Here is a 22,969-nt window from a genome sequence, read left to right as displayed (position 1 = left end):
AAGTCATCTTTTCCTTTAAGAGATTAAAAGCTGAAATCTCTTTCTGTGTCCATCTAAAGGTGACTGCCTTCTTTTGAAGAGCATGTAAAGGTGAAGCAATCTTAGCGAAATTTCGGATAAACCTTCTGTAATAGGAGCATAGTCCCAAGAAACTTCAGACATTGTGCACCGTCTTCAAATCTGGCCATGACTTGATCGCTTCAACTTTTGCAGGATCCATTTTGACACCATCCTTTGAGACAATGTGTCCCAGAAAGTGAATCTCTTCCAGAAAAAATTCACTTTTCTTTGCATTGATGAGCAACCTATGACTGCGTAGCTCTTTGAACACAATGGCCAAGTGATGCCTATGCTCCTCTTCATTCTTTGAGTAGACTATCATGTCATCAAAGAATGTACCAACAAACTGCTGGTGTGGATGGAAAATTATATCCATCATCCTATTGAACGTAGCAGGAGCATTTGTGAGACCAAAGGGCATCACTAAAAATTCGTAAAGGCCAAACGTCGTTCTAAAAGCAGTCTTGTGCACATCCTCTGATCTAATGCGGATCTGATGGTACCCACTCTTTAGATCTATCCTGCTAAACATAGTTGCTCCTAATTTGTCCAGAATATCATCAATTCTAGGTATAGGGAACCTATTCTTGATGGTATTCTTGTTCAGTGCACGGTAGTCAATGCACATATGCCATGAGCCATCCTTTTTCTGCACCAACAACACTGGAGAACAGAATGGAGATGAACTGGGCTGAATCAGCCCCTTTTCTAACAGCTCCTGTACTTGGCTCATTATCTCTTTCTGCTGAGCCGCACTAACCCTGTACGGAGACCTATTTGGTGGGCTACTGCCTGGCATCAAACCTATCGCATGGTCCTCGGGTCTCTCTGGCGGTAATTGAGACGGTAATGAATCGGAAAAACAGTCATCATACTGTTGTAAAAACATTGACCTTTCTTTATCTAGCACAGATAAATTTGATTCATCACAATCTGACACTTCCCGTGCAAAAACCAAGTGCGCAGAAAGATGCTTTTTCATTCAGAAGTAATAGCAGAAGCTGATACAGTGGGAATAGACTCCCCTTTAAGCTTTACATCCAGAATGTGAGTCTTTCCCCTGCTCTGTACAGCAATCTTTTTGTTGTAGGCATCCATGATTCCCTGTACACGAAACAACCAAGGAATACCTAGCAACACATCACATCCGTCCAGTGGCATGATGTAAAATTCTTCAGCATCTACATAGGACTAGATATGTAGGCGCAACTTTCCGATGATGTGTGTCACAGCCTCCGTATGGCCAGGACATGCCAAACCTGCCTCTGTTGTATACCCCATCTCTTCAGGTCTGATTCCCAACTTTGAAGCCAATTCTGGGGAAATGAAGTTGGCTTTGGCACTTGGATCAAAGAAGATAAGGACTGTTTGATCTGACCTTTCCCCATGCTCTGCAAAGCTCACTTGCATCTGAATTTGGCTTGTCACCCACCATATCTGGCACTAGACCAGCCATGGGCCTCTTTCCTTTCCTGTCCTCCTTGTCTTCAAAGTCAGCTGGCCTTTTCTTTTGAGGACAATTGTAAGCAATGTGACCAGGCTACTCACAGATAAAGCATTTGTTCTCTGACCTTAGGACATTCTTTTGCTCTTCCGACTTGCGAGTAAAACGTCTTTTCCATTTCTTTGCTGGTCCCTTTTCTGATTCAGCCGTAGCTTTGTCTTTCCCTGCGTTGGCTGGCTCCTGAGTCCCTTTAGACCTCATTGGGAATGTGCTTCTTCGCTGAATTTTTCTTGGCTGATCCTTCCTTGACGCCAATATTGAATTCACAATCTTCTCCCTTGAGCAAACCATTGCCAGTGTTTGCTACCTCGATGAGCTGCGTCAAAGTAGTGACTTTGATCTTCGTGCAGTACTTTCTCAATCCTTTGGGTAGGCCACAACAGTATTTTTCAATCTGTTCTGTCAATGGCACAAACCTATAGGAAGTTACTGGAAGTAGAGCTTTCCAAAACTTCCGATTGTAGTCATCCAGATTCTTGCAAGTGGCAGCATTAAGCTGGTGCCATTTTGTCATGACATCTCCTTCAAAGTCATCAGATAACCATGCTGCTGCAAAAATCTGCTTCAAGTAAATCCATGTGGACGGAGCTTGCCCTTCAAGCAATAAAGTTGTCCACCATTGTCCCGCGTTCCCTGTCAAGAAAGTGGCTGCCTTGCGGACCTTTGAGGCCTCTGTAAAGTTCCCCCTTGCATAGGCCTTGTCAAACTGCTGGAGGAATGAGAGAGCCTTCTTCCTGCCATCAAACCCTGTAAAGGTCGTGAATGTCACACCTTTGCCACCTTCTTTGTACGGAGTTGGCCTCTCCAGCGGCGTTAAGTTGTCATATGGAAGTGACTGAAACATGGGAACATTGTTAGGGTTCATTTATGTTCCTTGACCGCTATTAAGTTGACATGGAAATGCCATATTTGGCTGTTGATTTAATATTCCAACCATACCAAAATTTGCCTGTGGCATCCCAAATTGACCCTGAGTGCTTTGAAACCCTGGTAGCATGCCCGTGACACCATACATGGGGTTAGGCATCATTGTTTGAGCACCCCCAAACACTGTTCCTCCCGTGTAAAACTGATTTCCAGGTGCATGACCAGCCATGCTTTGGAATACCGATCCAACTCCAAAATAGCCGGGGTGTACTAAAGGTGGTGGAAAGACTTGTTGCATAGCCTGTAGGTTGCTTCCCTGCCCATTAGAACCAACTATAGGCTGCTGAAAGGTGGCTGCCTGAACTGGTACAGCTTGAAAGACTGGCATTTCAGCCACTTGTTCTTGCACCTTAGGCACAGGTTATGGAGACTGCATGTTCTGCGTCAAGTGTACAGGTGTTTCCATTGACTTTGCAGTATGAATCACCTGTGCTTGAGCCTTAATAGGCTTTTAAATATGATCCAATGACCCAACTTGCTGAGACGGAAGAGGAGGTTGCAGAAAGGCTAAAAACCTCGGGTTCTGCATTACTTGTGTGAACATAGCCACAGCAGTAGCCAACTGGGTCCTGAATATATCATCATCCGTCTGTGGTGGTCTTGAAGACTCACCCACTTCATGTGTCTGTTGACCCTGTGAAGAGGAAACCTCTTCAGTCACATCATATGGTCTGTCAGCCATAATTGCAATTCCCTGTGTCTGGTCTATGATCCCCTGTGTCTTCAAGCCCAAACTCACCAAGGCTCACTTCTATGGGAAAAAGTGACTTAATCCCAGCGATGGAACCATGAAACCGGCCTATTTAATCCAAAAAGGGCGGTAGACTTTACTTCAAACCTTGATTTAGCTTTCACCCATTATTAGTCCTCTATTCTACCTGTGCTATAATGACACAAGAGAGGGGAATGGGATACAGATGCTAGAATGCATCTGTATGCGAGTCAGACACTAGATTGGCCCCTGAATAGGCGCCCCTTTCGGTATTTCTTTATTCTTCAATAGAGGGAATAAAAGTTGTGGTTCCCTACAAGCTGCCCCGCACAACCTTGGCTAAATTTTTACTGTTCTGGCCCGATTTCGACAACATAACTGTACTAGGACCCTTCACAATCAGTATTCCCACGCATTAGATGACTTTCCCAACACATGCGGACACTTTGCAAAACCTGGCGAGAATCTGCAGCACACTGAATTCTTTGTTTTCTGCCCCGAAAATGCGCCAGATCACTTGTACAGCGGTCCCCTCGCGTCCCCGAACCTCTTGGGGGTATTAGGGTCTGTTTAGGGCCAAAACCCTAAACCTGCAAAAATACACAGCAGGCTGTAGTTCACTGTTTCGGGCTCCGTTTTGCGTGCCGGTCGCATCCGTAGCAAGCCCTCGAGCTCCCGCACCTGTAGGGCTACTTGCCCTTTGAATCGGACGAGATTTCTGACGTGAAACCTCTCCGAATTCACCTGTACTTGCGGGGGATTAGCCGCTAGCTAATCCAGTACCTGTGCAAGAGGCTCTTGCCTCGGCAATCGTGCATGAACCCACATAACTGTACATTGGTCAAATGAAAAGCCCGCTAGTGGGGCATAACATACTGCCATAGGGGAGAGAGAGAGCAGTGCGTAGCGTGTAGGGCATCACTCCTGGCACCGCACTGTACATAAGAGGGAAAGGAAGCACTCCATAGCTCTTAACCTGTGACAATTTGCAAAAGGAGGCTCATCTCAGCTTAAAAATCAGCGCCCCCTTCTCTTGCATGAGGAAACTGCACAGAAATGTGCCACTTGGCACATTTACAGGCCATTTCCCGTTTCGGGGTTGCCGCCGAAAAGTCTCCCGACCGGTTGCCCGATTGACTTCACTGCAGAGTAATAAAATGTTCCCCTTGTCATTCCAGAGGTAATGACGCGAACACATTTTCAGGTCCCAAAATAGCACTTCCCTAAATTTTAGGAGATACTACCATTGTATCTTCTAGGTCATCTGACCCCCTCTGTACACTGCAGCCACACCCAGAATTGAAATGTAGCCTCTGTAGCAAAGGATTCCACTTTGGCTAGTCAATGACCCCACTTTGGCTAACCATAGTCCTTGTCCAACCTTAGTGCTCTCTTGCCCTCAGGCCTGGACTCCTCTGAACAGTTCCACACTAGCTATGCAATGCAAGGCTGTTAGATTTCCCGAGGGGTGTTTCCAAAAAGTGAAAGTAAATAAATAATAAGAAAGAAATCAACAAAAAGGATAGATAGTAGTCACACGTTGGTGACAATTTCTTCCTTTGTTGGTTCTTGCCCTTCTTCTTCTCCTTATGAATTCCTTCTCAGAGGACTTTGACACTAGCTCGTTTCTCACATAAGTCACGGAGCCTAAGTGCATGGAGAAATTGCCCATAGCACGTTCTATGGGCTGCTGAATGCTCTTGGACTTCTGTTTCTAACAGTATAGTTGGATCTCTTTGGGTAATCCACAACAATACCGCTCCATCTTCTTGCATCCTCATATGGTTTTGTGCTCTGATCACATCCGCCTCGTACTGTTGTGTCAACCACACTGAAAAAAAACGACTACTTGGATTTCAACCACTTCGATCTCTGCTTTGCTATAAAGAAGAAGAGTCAACCATTATGTGAGAGCATTCCCCTTCAAAAAAGATGCCACCTTTTGCAATTTAGAGGCTTCCGAGAAGTTCTTGTGCTTTCTTCGCTTTCTTCTGTCTCTCCTCATCCTCGTTAGAACTGGAACTAGAACTCTGAGAAGACGAAGAAGAACTGGGGTCGTCCTCAAAGCAAGCACACTTCTTTGATCCGCTTGCCTCTTTGAAAGTAGATTTCCAACCCAAGTAGCTGGCATGATCCTTGGACTCGCTATCCTTCCAAGAGTTCTTTTTAATTTTCATCCATTTGCTGACTTTCATCTCGAAAGCTTCTTAAACTCTTCCTGTGAATAAAGCTTTTGCTTCTCTGCACCTGGCTTGGCCTTGGTCTTCATTGCTGACTTTGTCAAAGTGTGCACGGCCTTCGGCCATCTCTCAAAAGCCTCAACAATCGGGTGACCCTTCAGATACTTCACATAGTTCGGATCCTTGGAGTATCTGACAAGGCGTCGGACACCAATGTCCACTTGAAGCTGTCGCTTGTATTCTTATATGTCGAGATCCTGAGCTGAAGTCCTACCATAATCCTCTCCAAACGAAGGCTTGCCCTCGTTGGAATCTTTGTTGATTCTCTTTGTTTCCCACTGGGATTCGAGTGCTCTTCATCCTCCTGCTAAATCATATTAGGTTGGATGTGTTCCTCTCTATCAAATTCACTGTTGGAACCCATGTGTGCTATAGAAAATCAGATGGATCCTCCACAACACGAATGATTGTCTGAACTCTAATACTAATAGGTTTGGACACCCAAGCGAGAAGTCAATAGCAACACACGAACATAAATTGCAACAAACTGAACTAGAGAGAGAGAGAGAGAGAGGAAATGTTATATTAACGTCTTCAAAAGGCTAAAGTGACCCAAGCGACCAGAAAGTTACAATGTGGTGGATCTGATACAAAGTCTGAGAGAGAAGTCGACACAAAGCGGTGGAGTTCTGCTTCCAGATGCACCAGCCTCAAAGGGTGGCGCCCCTTTCCGTACTTCTTTCCTGATTGATGATCACAAAGTACAATAACCCGGAGGTGTGCTCTGCAATCGCTTCCAAGCTAATCGGCAAGAGCCACCCTGGGCACACTTAAAAAATTACAAAGCTCACGTAAAACTGTCGAACGGAGGAGTCCACAAATCATGGTGCGTTATGGGCAAGAGTGCCACGTTAGCAACGCGTTACTACCATTCGGATGTGCCACATGGCAGCCCACAAATCGCGGCGCATTTTACAGGCAGCAGTTTAACATCAGCAGCACGTTAGTTTTTGCTTAATCATCACTTTTGATGGCCGCCTCTCCACTGAACATGCCATGTCATCACACTTGTGACATCAAGAAGCCACACGGCTGGATCGAACACAACTCATCGCCTCCCAAGGAGAACAGGTACTACGGTATAGACCATCCTACCATCTCCAGCAACACATCCCCCTAAGAAGACCATGCAAACTCGATGCAAGTTAGAGCCACCATTTCCCTGTCGATGTATCGCAACATACACTAGCCCACGCTGAAAATTGGCAACACTCCTCAGTCGACCAACAGGCCGCCGGGGACAGTTTGGGGGGGGGGGGGGGGGGGGGGGGGGGGGGGGGGGGGGGGGGGGGCTAGCCGAGACTACGTGTAGCAAGCTAACACGGCTGAGAGGCTACGGCAACAGGCAGAGGCAGGGCTGTATACGTGGGAATAGACCGCAGAAACAATCTATTACCAAAGATAGATTTGAGGTTTGTATCCTTCTCACATCATTGATCTCAATTTTCAACTCACTTTTTCCCTCCAAGTTTTGTCAGGCGATCCTTCTCAGTTTTTGAGCGACCATGATTTTGGCATTATTATTATGTTCGATGGCCATCCAACATCTTCTATCTGAGCTCAATCAGCTCATTCTTGGTCTTCTCTAGCTCTATCTTGGTCGCTTGAAGCTCAGTCTGAAGGAACATAACTGCAGAGCCTAAAGCTTGCTGCAGGGCTTCAACTAGTTTTCCCATAGCATGGACAATTGTGTTCTAGCCAAACATCATAGAGTAGAGCTTCCGATTTGATGTCCACGTTGTCTGTTTGTGATCATGTTGCATGTACTGTTCACTTGGGACATAGAAGTGATAGAAGGCTCTGCTCAATTTTCAAATTCCACCTTTATTCAAAGTCAGAAACCAAATAGGGTGTATGTAATTGCCTAATATAGAGCTTTGGCCCTCAAATCAGGCTGGGTTCAGACAGAGGCAATGGCAGTATTGCATCGTCTTCCAACTTCCACCATTGCAGTTCACAAAAGTTGTTTACACACTTTTATCAACCAATCAGGATCACTGCAGTAGTGGTATCTGCTTGTGTCTATCACTCAGCCATTCATGCTGAGAAAAGGGGGGCAGCAGAGCGACGTTTATATAAGAGGGGGGTATCAGAGAAATCAATTTTCATACAAAAAAATGAGTACCAATACATGACAAACCATTCACAACTATCATGAGAAAATCCAAGTTCCTGTCAATGAGAGCTCAAGAAAGAGTTGTGCTTGCCTGTAATACAGCCTCTTGAGAGTAAGGTGATTCATACTTCATGTCTTTTGAATGTTTGCTTGCGAGGGATGCCAACGCTGATGCTGCATTTCATGTTATATCATCGCGACTTTTCTGATGCCGTTATCCCAAGTATAGCAAACAAAGCTTGCTGAAATGTGGGAAAAATAAGACAACAGAAAAATACCAATCTTCTGAGGGAAGTCGCCATCAGCTGCTCCAAAGAAATTGACAGTGCTCTCAATATCCTTGTCATAAACATTATCAAATAGACCATCTGAACCCATGACTACAATATCTCCAGGAGAAAGTTCAGCTTTGTAAACCTGTTCTACACGTCAGGAAAAACAATATAACACATTAATTATTAAGGCTTCACAAGTTTTGTGATGAAAAGAATACTTGTTTTGAGAAAAAACCAAGCAGGAAAATGGCTCCTACCTCCACAAAAATTGAATAGAAGAAGGCAACACCGCTGAGGCAAGTACTAGCCCTCTAACAAATAACTAGAAATAACTGCCATCGGCTACCTGCTTTTCAGTTATTACTACTTCCTCATAAGTACAATGCATATTAAAATACAGCCACCACCTGGAGACATTAAAATATTTGCAAGATGTTCTACCTGTTAAAGTTTAGGCATCTCAAGTGAACTGCCCAATGTGATCCCATTATTTAGTTTGGCTTTTAGGTATTTATCTTACTTATTTGTCAAAGTCTTGGGTAGGGCAATTTACTAGGATTGCTATATAAGAAACCCCTTGCCTCCATTGTATACACATTCAGTTATTCATTGCCAAGGTTGATTGGTTCAGGAGACTCTCTCTCTCTCTCTCTCTCTCTCTCTCTCTCTCTCTCTCTCTCTCTCTCTCTCTCTCTCTCTCTCTCTCTCTGTGTGTGTGTGTGTGTGTGTGTGCGCGCGCGCGCGCGCTGGTGCAAGGGAATCATGTACCGATGGCGGGATCAGGGTTTTTGTCCACACCCTATGCAGGTACAGCAGACCAAGATCGCACAGGTACAGCAGGCCCTAGATTAGGGTTCGCGCAGGTAATACAAGCCCGAAATTAGGGTTCGCGCAGGTGAATTCCCTGTGTATTCCCTGCTCGGTCTGCAGCCTCTCTCTCTCTCTCTAAACCCCCTGTTGAGCACCTGCGCCACTTGATACAGCAACTGCGCCACTATCAGCTGCATTTCACGCGCCAGCTGCTGCAGGCCTGCTAAGTCACTAGCGCCAGTCCAATTGGGTTTTCTGCTGGTACTGGCCACCCACCAGCACGCTTTCTTTGCTGGTATTGGCGTGCTTTCTTTGCTGGTATTGGCCACCACAGTAGGCAATCGACCATTACAGGTTGAAGGTTTTCGGGATTTTTTACATGGAATTTACAAGGAATTTGGAAACTGCAAATTGACACCCACCAGCACGCTTTCTTTGTTGGTATTGGCCACCACAATAGGCAGTCGACCATTATAGGTTGAAGGTCTTCGGGATTTTTACAGGGAATTTACAAGGAAATTGACACGTGCAGAAAGCAAATGTATGCCATGTAGGCTTATTGTGGAAACACATGTATGCATAATGCAGTGCGAGTAGGTTGGTCTCTCCTCTGTCTTAGAAAGTGAAACAAATAAGGCAAGAAAGATGGCGGCGCACTACATGGTCACAAGCAAGAGGATGGCAGCCATTGAAAGGGAGCTGAAAGAATGCAAAGCTCACATGGATGAGTGGAAGAAAGAGAAGAACTTAATTCTGGAATGGAAAACGAGAGAGGAACAGGCGAGGAACTAGAGCGCAAGGAGTTCCGGGATGAAATTCAAGCTCTAAAAGGTAGCATCTCAACCCTTCGGAAGGAACTCGACGAAACCAAAGAGGGAGGACGCCTTGAAGATGGAGAAATTCAGCCATCAATGATAGATGAGCTGAATAGTATACGAGCACAAGTCAAAGAAATAAAGGAGGAAGGAGAAAAGAAGACCTCATGGGTGGCGGTTCTCTCCAAAACGCAAAAGAAGATGGAAGAGGCTGAAAAGTGGATTGAAGTTGTCAAGAAGGGAAAGGGCAAGGACATTCCGACTACACCCGACATCATCAACAAGACACTAGAAGAGGAACAACGAAGAAGGGTACGCACTCTACACGTGAGATTGACCGGCCTAAAAGATTCAAACAAGGTGGACCAAGAGGTGAAGAGCCTCATGTCAATGATGGGGGTGGAGAAGCCCTAGCACACACAAGCTTGGAGAGTGGGCAAGAAGAGTGAAGGTAATGGGGAGAGTTCAAAAGAACGGGCTCTCATTTTGCGCTTTCCCTCCATGGAAGAAAAGAAAGACTTTTTAAAGAAGAGGCCAACCCTCAAGAAAACAGGTATCTTTTTAGGAGATGATCTTACGCTCTCACAGCTTGCACATATGAGAGAGGTCATGCCGGAGATCATAGCAACAAGGGAGAAGGGAAAGTTAGCCTTCTACAGAAATGGACGAGTAGTGATTACAGAGCACCGCTCTACATGACGGTGCAAGACCTATGGGACCACTCTCAGGATGGCGGTTTGGAACTGTAATGGTTCGTATAGACTTGATGTGGGGGCCTTTGAGGACAGCTTCAGAGACAGAGACATTGTTTTCTACTTAGAGACTCATCAGGCTCCAGGACAGTTGATGCCGCACATATCAGGATACAGATGGGAGACAGCTTGCCGGACATGCACCAGATCTGCGCATGAAACTAGAGGATCAAGAGGTGTAGCAGTTCTTTTCAGAGAGGAGCTCCAACCACTACTGCACATAGTTCGGAGAGATGATCAAGCCAGATACTTGTGGGTGAGGCTGAGGGCAGAGACTGGACGTTTCTTGTACATCGCCATATGCTATTTTCCTCCCAACACCTCAGTATATGCTTCACCTAGAGGACAGTCTCCTTACTCTATACTTGATGATGATATCTGGGAGTTCTCCATGGATGGAGACATCATACTTTTGGGGGATTTCAATGCCCGTACAGGTAGCTCACAAACGGTCTTCTATGACACCTCAGAGGAGATGCTCAGAGAGCTAGAGCCAGAGGAGATGGGGCTTGAGAGATGCTCAAACGACAGAGAGCATACAGAGTACGGAAGATATCTGAGAGAGGTGACGACTACTCACAGTTTAGCCATACTGAATGGCTTACCGACTTTCCCATCATCTACAGGTTTTACTTGTTTTCCACACAGACATGGATCCAGTACTGTAGACTATGTTCTGACACATCCGAGCTTTATCTCTCACATTCAGGATTTCACAGTGGGGCCCAGGCTTGTTGGGATAGCAGTAGATCATGCACTTTTGACATTATCAGTTTCCTTTGAGTACAATACACCTCAGACCTCACGGGGTGGTAGACATCCACGCTATACTTTTACACCAGAGACTGACTCAGTCTCTGCAGAGGAGATACGTAGGCTTTTATGCGAATCAGAGCCAGTATACACAGTGGAGGAGATCACATCTATGCTGACAGTGACATTACATGGGGCAGCGACAGAGGCATACCCACACACTCAGCCTGGTCAGAGACGTCGTTCTAGGCACATGCCTCAGAACAGCTGGTATGATGAGGAGTGTCGACAGAGGAGAGCTCAGATACAGCGGGAGCTTGCATTGGAGAGATCACCTATAGACAGTCTCGTATTGCTACACGACGACTAGTGCGACGGAAGAAGCGAGCTTTCTTGGTCCACATGGAGCAAGATTTATAACAGCTTTTCCTTAGTAAAGATTCAAGAGAGGCTTGGCGTCTATTCAATGAGCAGTCTCCCCCACCAGTGATTACTTCTACACAGATATGGGGGCAGTATGCAGCATCCTTATACACTGTACCTGGACAGCCATCACTATCAAATCCACCACAGCCATGACCGGCTACGAGCACCTTCTTTACCACTGAGATGGTAAACGAGGCCATTGACAGGATGAAGACCAGACGGGCACAGGATCATGAGGGTTTGGTAGCAAAGCACATTATACATGCTGGGGATTTGTTGGCAGAGATGCTTGCACGGTTATTCGACCGTGTGGGTGATTTCTCTCTTAGATTTGACGTTGGCCTTGTTCTCGACCCTCGTTTGGTGGTGTTTGTTAGTGGCTACCAGGTGGTTGGCTTGAAGTCACATGGATTTCTTGAGGGCATTAATTGTTGAAGCTTCCATCTTCCTGCTTGGTGGTTGCTTTGCTAGCTCCGATGTTGACAATGTCAGCTTGCTCTAGAGTTGTTATCATCAAACAGCTAATGCGGCTGGAAGTGCTACATTTGATAATAAAACTATCTCTAGATAGAGATAAAACTATCATAGTTACCCAGAACGCGGAACGGGAACGGCGACGGGATCCCCGCGTAACGGGGGAACGGCTAGGGGTCCGGAACGGGAACGGCGCGGAACGGGAGGTTAAAAAACACCCAAATAGTGCATTTTTTAGCTCCTTGTGTTTAAATACAAGGAGTATTAGAGTGCTTTGACTCTAATACTCACAAAAAACTCGTTTTGAAGACAACCTTGCTATGACTAGATGAAGATGAGAGAGAGAGAGAGAGAGAGAGAGAGAGAGAGAGAGAGAGAGAGAGAGGGAGAGGGAGAGATTTGAGAGAGTGGGAGGGAGAGGAAGAGAGCTTGAAGGCTTGAAGCCTTGAGCCTTGAGAGAGTGAGTCTTGAGAGGGAGAGATCTTGAGAGTGTGAGAGGGAGAGAGCTTGACCCTTGAGGATTAGCTTGTGGAGAGAAAGGGGGAGGGGGGTGCATTTTATGAGTCCTTGAGGCCTTGCACACTTCAAAAAGAAGCCCAAACATTTACTTCAATTTTTCCAATTTTTGCCAAATTTGTTTGTAGCCGTTGGCCGTTCCAGGGGCATTCCGGGGGCGTTCCGGAACGGCCATTCCGGTTTGCACTGGCCACCTGGAACGTCAGACATTCCGGGACGTTTCGGAACGTTCGGGAAGGGAACTGCCCCCCGGAACGCCGGAACGGGGGCTAGGGGGCGTTCCTCGGTAACTCTGCTCTAGATAGAGATAAGTATGTTTAGGTTTTTCGAGTGTAAACCTACGTAACACATAAAGTATGCCATAGCTATCAATAACAATGGCTAATGAGTAGACACGATGAAAAGTGTGGCTCCATAGAGGATAAATTTCACAAAATGAACATATACCATATAACACAATCCATTGAAGACTAAATTTTCACTGCTTTCCTCAGTCTTGGAGATTATCTACTATTGTACCTATCTTCAAGACAGGAGACCCCACAATGCCGGGGAATTACCGTACTATCATGGTAGGACACACATTGGCACGGTTGTATGCATCCATCCTTGAGCATAGGCTGAGCAGTTGGGCAGAGATTATGGGCATACGGGCACCTGGGCAGGTTGGTTTCAGGAGGGGTTTCTCCCATAGTTACCAGGAACGGGAAACCGGAACGGGAACGCAGAACGGGAACGTGGAACAAAATGCCATTCCCTGTTACGAGTACTCACGTTTGAAACACGGAACGGGGATTCGGAACGGGAACTTGGAATGGGAACGGGGAACGGAGACCTGAAAACGGCCATTCCCTGTTACTATGGTTTCTCCACACTAGATCATGTCTTTACACGCAGAGCTATCATTGAAGAGGGTCGAGCACATGGTAGACGGATATATTGCAGCTTTGTGGACTTCCGCAAAGCTTTTGACACAGTATCGAGGGCCAGATTGATGTGCCGACTTATGGAATTGGGGGTATCCACAGAGCTGATATGGGGAATTATGGCATTGTACAGTTCAGTGATGGGTCATGTACGCACATCAGAGGGGATATCTGACATAGTTCACTCAACTATCGGAGTGAAACAGGGATGCCCATTGTCCTCTACTTTATTTGGTATGTATGTTGATGAGGTCTCTGATTATATTGACAGAGGAGGCGATAGAGGTGCTCAGCTTGCGGGGACATGGATCCCTCTTTTATTGTATGCTGACGATATCGTGTTGATATCAGACTCACTAGAGGGTATGCAGAGACATTTGGACGCATTGCTTAGTTTTGCAGGGGATAGTGGATTGTTTGTCAACCTTGGTAAAACCAAGGTCATGGTATTTAATACCACGCCACAGTGGGTTAGGAGATCAGCACCTACATTCACATATGGGCACGATAGTATGGAGTACACTGATGCATACACATATCTTGGGGTGGTCTTTAGTGGACCGAGGTTCACACTGAAAGTAGCAGCAGACACTAGATTGACTCGTGCCTATGCAACCCTAGGCGGTTTAGAGAGGATTTGTTCGCAGGTTCAGTTCCAGGAACCTCGAACAAAGCTCCAGCTTTTCGACACTTTGGTCGCTTCAGTTATGCACTACGGGGTTCAGGTTTTGGGGACCGTCTGTTGACAGTGCTGGATGGAGTAATATGGAGAGACCCTTGATATCTATGATTTCTAGGCTGATTAGAGCCAAGGCCTCACTCCCACATGACATCATACGAGAGGAGCTGGCTGCCCCACCTATGGAGGTTGAGGCACTCACCAGATCAGTATCATTTGTACACAGCTTATGGCACACCACCAAGGACAGGTATGCTAGGCTTGCTCTTGAGTCATCCAGACAGCTAGCATTACAAGGAGATACATCATGTTGGTATGCACAAATGAGCTCATGGTTTCAGAGGCATGGTTTCAGCATGGACAGGCTGCCCCCTTTCCAGTATTCTCTTGATGCACCATCTTTGGCTCTTACACGGATGGAGACTACTAGGCTCATTCGGCAGGATCTTATCGAACTTGATAGCAAGAGGACATGGATAGAGCCATCACGTGATTTGGGTACGAAGAGAGCTTTCTATAGAGAGCATCTTCTCCAACTCACGACAGATGGATTTGTCACACGGCCCAGCTACATGTGCCATAGGCCAGATTCGCACATCTTCACACCAGCTTGGGGTTGAGACAGGTAGATTCAGAGGCATACCAACAGACAGTAGGATATGTCAGTTATGCCATGCAGAGCCAGAGACAGAGTTTCACTACATATGTCACTGCACAGTCTACTATGAGATACGGGGACGCTTTCATTGTCTATTCAGAGATGGTTTTGACTCGCTAGATAGAGTCATGAGATATTAGGATCAAAGATGTCTCGGATTATTTCTACTTGAGATACAGAGACATAGAGACGCTCTATTGAGAGGGCAAAGACAGAGACAGCCCCAGAGATGCATCTCAGATTTCTTCAGTCTGAGTACCACAGAGGCAGAGGGGACACCACCATCACAGAGCTCGGCTCCCACCCATACACACACCAGCGGTACTCTCATTGACCGAGCTATAGAGTTGGGGAGATCAAGACGACCGCGACCGAGGGGGGGAGCCACGCAGCATCGGTGGAGATTGCAGCAGAGGATCCACAGGATCCTAGCACGACACCCAGAGTGTCGATCAGGATAGGCTTCATGCTACTACTATATTATATCATGGTGACACTTATCCCCACTTTGTACCTTTGTGGCATGATACCATTGCTCAGCCTACCAGCCACCCATAGGAGTCGGTAGCACCCCATAGGAGTTGGTAGCACTCCTATCCCAGTTTGTTGTTTATACCCAGACTTGGTACTAGACTCATCATTGTAATCAGTTGGTCTCATAGGTCATTTTGGCCTTTTGTAGACGTTAATATATCATCATTTCATCTCTCTCTCTCTCTCTCTCTCTCTCTCTCTCTCTCTCTCTCTCTCTCTCTCTCTCTCTCTCTCTCTCTCTCTCTCTCTCTCTCTCTCTCTCTCTCTCTCTCTCTCTCTCTCTCTCTCTCTCTCTCTCTCTCTCTCTCTCTCTCTCTCTCTCTCTCTCTCTATGCTTGCGCATCGTCGACTTTGACATGGTATCAAAGCTACTTGGTGGAGCTTAGCGCGTGAAGAGCCTTGGCGTGACGGAGCTGCCCTAGAGAAGATCTCGTGGAGAGAACCTTTGGTCGCCGGAAGTTACCCCCCCGTGCTCCCCATAACGTTTCAAAATGCTGGGCGCTTTGTCCTTGGCGTCACCGAGCCCTCCTGCAGCGGCACCGTCCCTCTATCTACGCGCGTTTTGAAGGGGCGCCGCCGGCCGCACCAAAAGATCCCCAAACGCTAGCATTTTGCAGTGGAACATCTTCAGCCGGCACCGATTTCCTCCTGTCCCCTGCGAGCATCTAGTGTGCAGAGAAGAGACCAACTGTCCGAGGGCGTTTCAAAAGGCTGCTAACACCAGGAGTGCTCCCCTTTTCCCACTAAAGTGTTTCACAACGCTGTGTCCAACGGCTTGTCAATTGGCCGCAAGCCCAAGAGAGGGGCATCAAAAGAGGGTCTCTTGATTGGCTTTGGGAAATGTGAAAACCATAGTGGTGAAGCGGTTTGGGAGACGGCGAGGCGAGCGGCTTTGCAGTTGAAGAGAGGGATAGCAGAGGGTGTGAAGCGGCTTGGCAAAGATGAGGAGATTGGAGATTTTTACGGCTTGGTTCGTAAGGCTGCATTGGAGTGCGAGAAGGCTTCGCAAATTTCCAGATCTTGCAGCTTCAACATGGGCCTCCCCTTGCTCGAGGCCCGACGACATCGACCAAAGACAACCAAAAGCTATGGATAACGGATCGTCAACCATCCATTTAGTGGCCTATGCACCGGCACAGTTCTCAAGGAACCCGACAAATTGTTTGGCTCGAGTTCGTGAAGTCAAAAGCAAATGGAGAAGTTCGCTAGAGGACAACAACAAAGGTCAATTGGACAAGTATGACAGTACCAATACTCAGTTAGCTGTCTCGGTATCCGGGAGGAATGACCACAGTCATGATTGTGATTCAACGCTTTGTTTGGCTCGAGGGTTTGAAGCCAAAGGCAAAAGCAGGAACTCACAGATAGACAAGGATCAAGGCAAGCTGGACAGAGATTACGGTAATAAAGATTCGGCACAGGAGATTGGCATGGCACTCGTGGCGGTGGCCACAGTGGCCTCGACGTCAGACTTCTAGTCAAATGACAGGTGTCACCACTAGCTTCAGCCAGAAAGAGGCTTGCGAGTGGCAGAGAGGGGCAATGACTGCTCCCTATAATTAATTTGGACCCTTGTGTTGGAGTTCAAGTTATTGGTGTTTGGACACGTAGGTCGGATTTCAATGCACATGCATCTGGCAGGGAACCAATCAGACGTCTAAAACACTATGGATGGGCTAGCCAATTCATTGTTGTTGGTCAGATTATGGACAGGATGTGTTCCAACAGGTCATTATCATGGAGTTTTATATTTTGGACGTGATGTGTTCACAGTTCACGAATGGGGATTATTGGACGTAGTATGGTCTACAATTCAAAGTTTCTACAAAGGCAACCGATGCTCAAGATGGCATTACTTTCAAGTACAAAGTTAAGGAGAGCAACACCGAGGTGTATCCATTTGGTGGCCACTTTCTGGGGTGTCCATGGTAGCTTCTTCATCGACTTGGTTTCACTATTGATGTCCACTATGAGTTGCAGAGAGGGCGTTAAAGTTTAGGCATCTCAAGTGAACTGCCCAAAGTGATCCCATTATTTAATTTGGCTTTTAGGTATTTATTTTACTTATTTGTCAAAGTCTTGGGTAGGGAATTTACTAGGATTGCTATATAAGCAACCCCTTGCCTCCATTGTATACACATTCAGTTATTCATTGCCAAGGTTGATTGGTTCAGGAGACTCTCTCTCTCTCTCTCTCTCTCTCTCTCTCTCTCTCTCTCTCTCTCTCTCTCTCTCTCTCTCTCTCTACACCATCCACAGGGGAGCCAACGGAGCAGTCATTACAACAGATCCCAGAGCCTACTCATACTAGAGGTACATTGCTTGACCGAGCCACTGAGCTTGGCAGATCCAGACGTCCACGACCTCGGGGGGTCTCCCACTACCGACGAAGGCTACAACAGAAGATACAGATCACTCTAGCTCGACATGCGAGACGCCCAACCAAAGTAATGACCATGGAGGAGGTCGATGAGATCTTACAGCGACCAATGAGAGATTTCATCTGAACCCACAACCATAGTTACCCGGAACGGGAACGGGAGGGTCCGGAACGGGACGAGAACGGGGAGGAGGGGGGGGGCTAGAACGAGAACGGGGCTGGAACGGTCCACCTAAAGTAAGGATTGAATTACCTCCATTCAGCTTAGTCTCAAATAAACTCCTAAACAACCCCAAAACTGCCCCCTAACCTGCCCTCAAACTGCACCAAATATGTTCCCCGAACAGCCCTAAATCTGCCCCCAAAAGCCCACTTTTTTTCCCCCCAGTTGCCTACTTTTGCCCGTTCCGCCCCGCGTTTCGCATTCCGCCTCATGCTCCGCCCATTCCGGAACACCGTTCCGGTTACCACCCGTTCCGGAACGGCGTTCCATTTCCATCTCCGTTTCAGGAACGAGACTCGTTCGGAATGCCGTTTCGGAACGTTTGGGCTGTGTTCCTCCTGTTCCCTGTAACGGTGCCCACAAACCCCCCCCCCCCCCCCCCCCCCCCCCCCCAATTTCCTTTCTCCTTAGTATTTTAGTGTTAGTTCCTTGGAACTTCGTAATTTCCGTACTCAGACATGGTATCAAATTCACCATTTGTAACTTTTTGGTCTCATAGGTCATTTTGGCCTTTTGAAGACGTTAATATAACATTTCATTTCATTTCTCTCTCCCCTTGGTCTCTACGCTTCCGCATCGTCGACTTTGACAGTACCTTGCTTGAGCAACGGAGTACTAAAAGAGTCTAAAACCATGCAATCTTCATGATAAGCTATGATAAAGATGCACGCACTAAGCAACAAAGAATTGTCAAGGTAATTGTGACATAAAGCACATGCATTTCATAGAGGATTCTGGAAAAACAATTAAACAAGTTTCCAGAAATATGACTAATGCATTAGGTATGCTCGAGCAAGAAAATATCACAAACTACAAGAATTGTATAGGAAGCTGCAAAGAGGTGACATGAGATTGTACCATCGCATCTCTAGATGTTTGGGCGCCTGCTTCAGAACTGAGTTGGTATGGGCAATCAAAGTAATGCTGCTGAGTTGAAGTCGCAAAGACAATTTTTCCTGTACACAATATGCTAACATTAAATAGAATATCAACTTCTTAATGCAACCACCTCAAGTCTAATAGAGTTTTACTTCACATAATGTTTAAGAAACTTGACAAAGACAACCTCCTCTTACAATTCGCAACCCACAATCTCCAAGGTTTGCAACAAGTAAACTGCCCGTTTCTTTCTCTAAAATAGCCACAATACTGCAAATTTTACAAGCCAAAAAACATTTACTCCACAAAAGTAACTAGCACAGAAAAAGAAAATCATGATACAAAAGCAAGCCTTTCAGCTACTGGCAGTTCATAACATTAAAGAAAGCAGCTCACGCAGTCGCAGCCCCAATTGCAGAAGTTGCTTCGTGAGCCTTAGCAAGCAACTGTCTAGGACAGGTAGCAACCTGCCATCACTCAGAACAACAAAGTTATTACGAATAAGGTGCCAAGAAATGAATCCTCAAAGTATCACAAGCAGAACACCAACTTAGATGAATTGAACAAGTATCTTGAATATTGAACGCAAAACCCATTTAACACATTTGTTTAACGCATTTGAAAGACCACAAACACAAAAAGACAAATGCATTGCATACAAAAATACGGCTTACCGCTTCACTATCCAAAGCTGTGACTGCATGTTCCATGAGTTCTCTAGAAAAGAGTGCAGGATCTACGTTTTCTTCTGCCCAACTGAGATAATTTACAAAATGTATAAGATACTATCTACTACTATCCATAATCTCCATTACTTCTAAAGCAAATTCCTTTTATGCTCAGAAGTCCATTTCAAAATGACCAAACAGAAAACATCTACACCCAAACCCGTCTTCACAACAAGTGACAAAATAAGATTGTTTATGCATCCAGAGAGAGAAAAAAATGTGACATGAACACACACATGCACACACCATAGACACATACAGCACAAGGTGGTAAGGTACGTAGTGAACGATACAGGTTGCAAGGTATACAATACAACAAGCTGTAGACTCCATGAAAATCAAAGGTCATATCACAAGATATTCAAAAAACTCGAATCAGTACTGAAGATTAAACAGTGATACAATGCACAGTCTCTTCAAAATAACAAAATCCAAATAGTATACCTGATCTGACTAAGAAAAGCAGAGTCTACAGTGTAGAAATAAGATGTCAGATGACCAACTATTAGGTACTATCTTGTATCTTTTCATTGTATGACCATGACAATGAGTATAAAGAGAGCATGTTTTCATCTCCCAGACATTGCCGCCCTCATCACATTCTGGCTCTGCAAAGTCAAGCCCATGTGCTATAACTCTATCATCCTACTTTGGGTCATCCTGCTCTCAAACTGCAATTAAGACAAACAACCTCATTCGCACTACTTCATAACAACCTGATTCGCAACTCTGCAAAGTCAAGCCCATGTGCTATAACTCTATCATCCTCCTTTGGGTCATCCTGCTCTCAAACTGCAATTGAGGCAAACAACCACATTCGCACTACTTCGAAACAACCTGATTAGCACCTCTCAAAGTAGTGCGAACAGGCAGCTTCTCTGAATGAATGCTCTCTTGGTGTGCTCTCTCCAGCTCTACAACCCTTGACAAAGAGAGATGCTACAAGCTAGTGCATGTGACTTGGTGACATGTTGATCAACATTCTTGAGCTCTCTATGATGCTCTCAACAAATCTCCTCATACTCACCTTTAATTTGGCCGTTGATCTCCTCTGCAATTGAATCAGCCATCATCCTCATTTGGATCGTGTCTACCTATTCAATATATACAAATAAGATGCACATTCATTCGAAGGGTATCTTTAATTTAAGACCATGCTAAGATGTAGTGATCAATGAATGCACACTTGAGTGTTCCCAAAGGATGAAAACTCCACACAAGCTTCAGGTTCGCCTTGCAGTACACTAGCTTCTCTAACTACTAAGAGGTGAGGCAATTACGGGTCTTCAGTATAAGCGCACCAATTATGCTTGTACCATCATCACAACAAACAAACACTATCACACTCTCCAATTTATCCAGAAACAACTTACACGAACTCTGAAATTTACCCACAAAAGAATATGAAGTGCAAAATGGAGCAACTTTGGAGATGACCCTGTATTCCATAGTTCTGCCACCAAGTCAGAAGAAGCTTGCAAGCCTTCTGTCTGGAGGCAACAAACCTCAAAACAGAGGGGCCCAAGTTGATCTCAAGCTGCTCATCTCCATCATAGTTCCAAGGAATGCCCATTTTCACGTCTCCGTTCCCCATTCCCATTCCAACTTCCCGTTCTGAATCAAGTATCCGTAACAAGGAATGGCATTCAAGCCCGTTGCCATGTCTATGGCCAACTACTCATCCTTGGTGTACACAATTAATAATTATAGCAAGGTTAACAAGGTCGTCTCCTCAAATAATTATGGCGCCTTAGAGAAGATGGAGCAATGCAGGCATCCCATGGATCATGGATGGGACCATGCATAAACGTCCATCACCTCGCTATAATAGCCAGGACATCACCACGTCCACATTCACAAGAGACAGATTAGTCAAGTGACGATGTAGATGGCAATGACAAACAGCAAAGCACAAAGTAATAATAGACTAAAAAAAGGTTAAAAAAATGCTTAGCTTGTGTGACAATATTGTGAATGCTACGATCTGCTGCCTAATCTGCATACAGAGATCATATACAAGACTCAAAGAGGATCCCTCCACATCTGTTATGTGCAGAACACAACAAAGCTGAAGTGCAACTATCGAAGAACGTTGCACCTTTGCCCAAGACCTCCTATCGATAACCCTCTTTTGTATGTACCAGATGGCCTCGCTTTGCGCATGGTGCATCAATCTTCACTTCTAATCCACAAATGTTAGCAAGAGTGGACCCCTCAATCTGAAATGTATTGTCAAGACAAAATACATACAGGCAAATCTAGTTGCGCCACATTCACTGTGATTTTAGTTGTGCCAGAAACGACAAACTGCATCCATGACAATTTTCTTATATACTCCGTAAGCAAATCAAGACAATGGGCAGCACATGGGATTCACATACTGCAGGGAAACTTGGATTCTAGTATGTCCCCCATGGCCTAGCAATTAGAGGTACTGTATGTGACAACCTGCAGCACCATGGAGAAAGCAAGACTAATAAACCATGCTACAAAGCAAGATAAATCGATACTGATAATGAATGATTAGCATTGTGTGTTGCACCACATTGTCAACCCCAAATCGATGATGGTTTGGCAAACGTGGCAAAAGATTAACTCAGCCTATATGCACTCCTTTGTCTTCCTTGCATCCACGGCATGAACAATGTATGTATCCAAGCAAGACAAGGCAAGCACAATGACAATGTGATGCCTACTAATGTCACTCCATCCATTAGAGTTAATGGTAGATCCAAAGTGCTGCCACCTAGCTTTTACTAGGATCAATGCTCCATCCATGACTTGCTCCCTACTTAGCTGACACAGTCGTACACAACTTCTAATACTCTAGTCATGTCCAAGTCTTTGAACAAGCTCATGGCTAAGGAATTTCTTTGTCACGTTAAAGGTCACATGAAAAAGGAGTATCCTAAGAAAAAACCTAAATCTTACTCTACTGCTTCTGATTTTGACACCTCAGCTTTGCTCTGTCTATGATTTGAACTCTAGCGATACAAAGCTGTAGCAAATTTCAGCCATAGACCTGTTGTTTCCTCCGTGTTTTGTAACCATCAGTCAGCAATAGATCCCGCTCATGTCGGGTGTACAAATCATCCCCATATCTTCACTGAGGAAGCCGTACGCAGACCATTGCTACATCAAATCAGCCCCGGAGGTGCTTCTTCATGAAGAGTTGTGGTGGTGGTAATCTCTCACAGAGTCAAGTCAGCCCATGCATTAAGATTTATCATCTGTTTGTACATTTTAGTTACACAATGGAAAGCAAATACCACTCCATCAATAGGGTAGATGACCCTTAAGAGGGCTCGTTGGAACTTTATCAAGGGCCCTTGAAAGGGCTGGTTGAGAGCCTGAGGCGAAGGCGAGCAGCCTGAGACGAGGGCGACCACTCCTGAGACGAAGGCGAGCCTGAGGCGAGGGCGAGCAGCTTGAGACGAGGACGACCTCTCCTGAGACGAAGACGAACCTGAGGCGAGGGTGAGCAGCCTGAGACAGGGGCGAGCCTGAGACGAGGGCGAGCAGCCTGAGACGAGGACAAAGGCGAGCAGCCTAGACGAGGGCGAGGGCAAACAGCCTAGACGA

The 22,969-nt window shown here is 45.8% G+C and overlaps 1 protein-coding gene across 2 annotated transcripts in view; it reads right to left on the bottom strand.

Moving 5' to 3' along the window:
* The window catches only part of LOC147428543 (putative protein phosphatase 2C 26), a 78,131-nt gene that overhangs the window by 20,385 nt on the left and 34,777 nt on the right, over positions 1-22,969 (bottom strand). For both annotated transcript variants that reach the window (XM_086497585.1, XM_086497584.1), the window contains 6 exons: positions 19,334-19,415; positions 19,056-19,126; positions 18,847-18,929; positions 18,639-18,736; positions 7,838-7,976; positions 7,651-7,733 (listed from right to left, as the gene is read on the bottom strand). In XM_086497585.1, coding sequence (XP_086353711.1) covers positions 7,651-7,733; positions 7,838-7,976; positions 18,639-18,736; positions 18,847-18,929; positions 19,056-19,126; positions 19,334-19,415 — 556 coding nt within the window. The remainder of the gene's footprint in view (positions 1-7,650; positions 7,734-7,837; positions 7,977-18,638; positions 18,737-18,846; positions 18,930-19,055; positions 19,127-19,333; positions 19,416-22,969) is intronic.

The sequence above is a fragment of the Adiantum capillus-veneris genome, chromosome 23, assembly GCF_014529385.1.
Source record: "Adiantum capillus-veneris isolate H3 chromosome 23, ASM1452938v2, whole genome shotgun sequence".
In the NCBI taxonomy this organism is placed as follows: domain Eukaryota; kingdom Viridiplantae; phylum Streptophyta; class Polypodiopsida; order Polypodiales; family Pteridaceae; genus Adiantum; species Adiantum capillus-veneris.
Note: the sequence above shows the minus strand (reverse complement) of the source record. Positions and strands in the feature narration are given on the sequence as shown.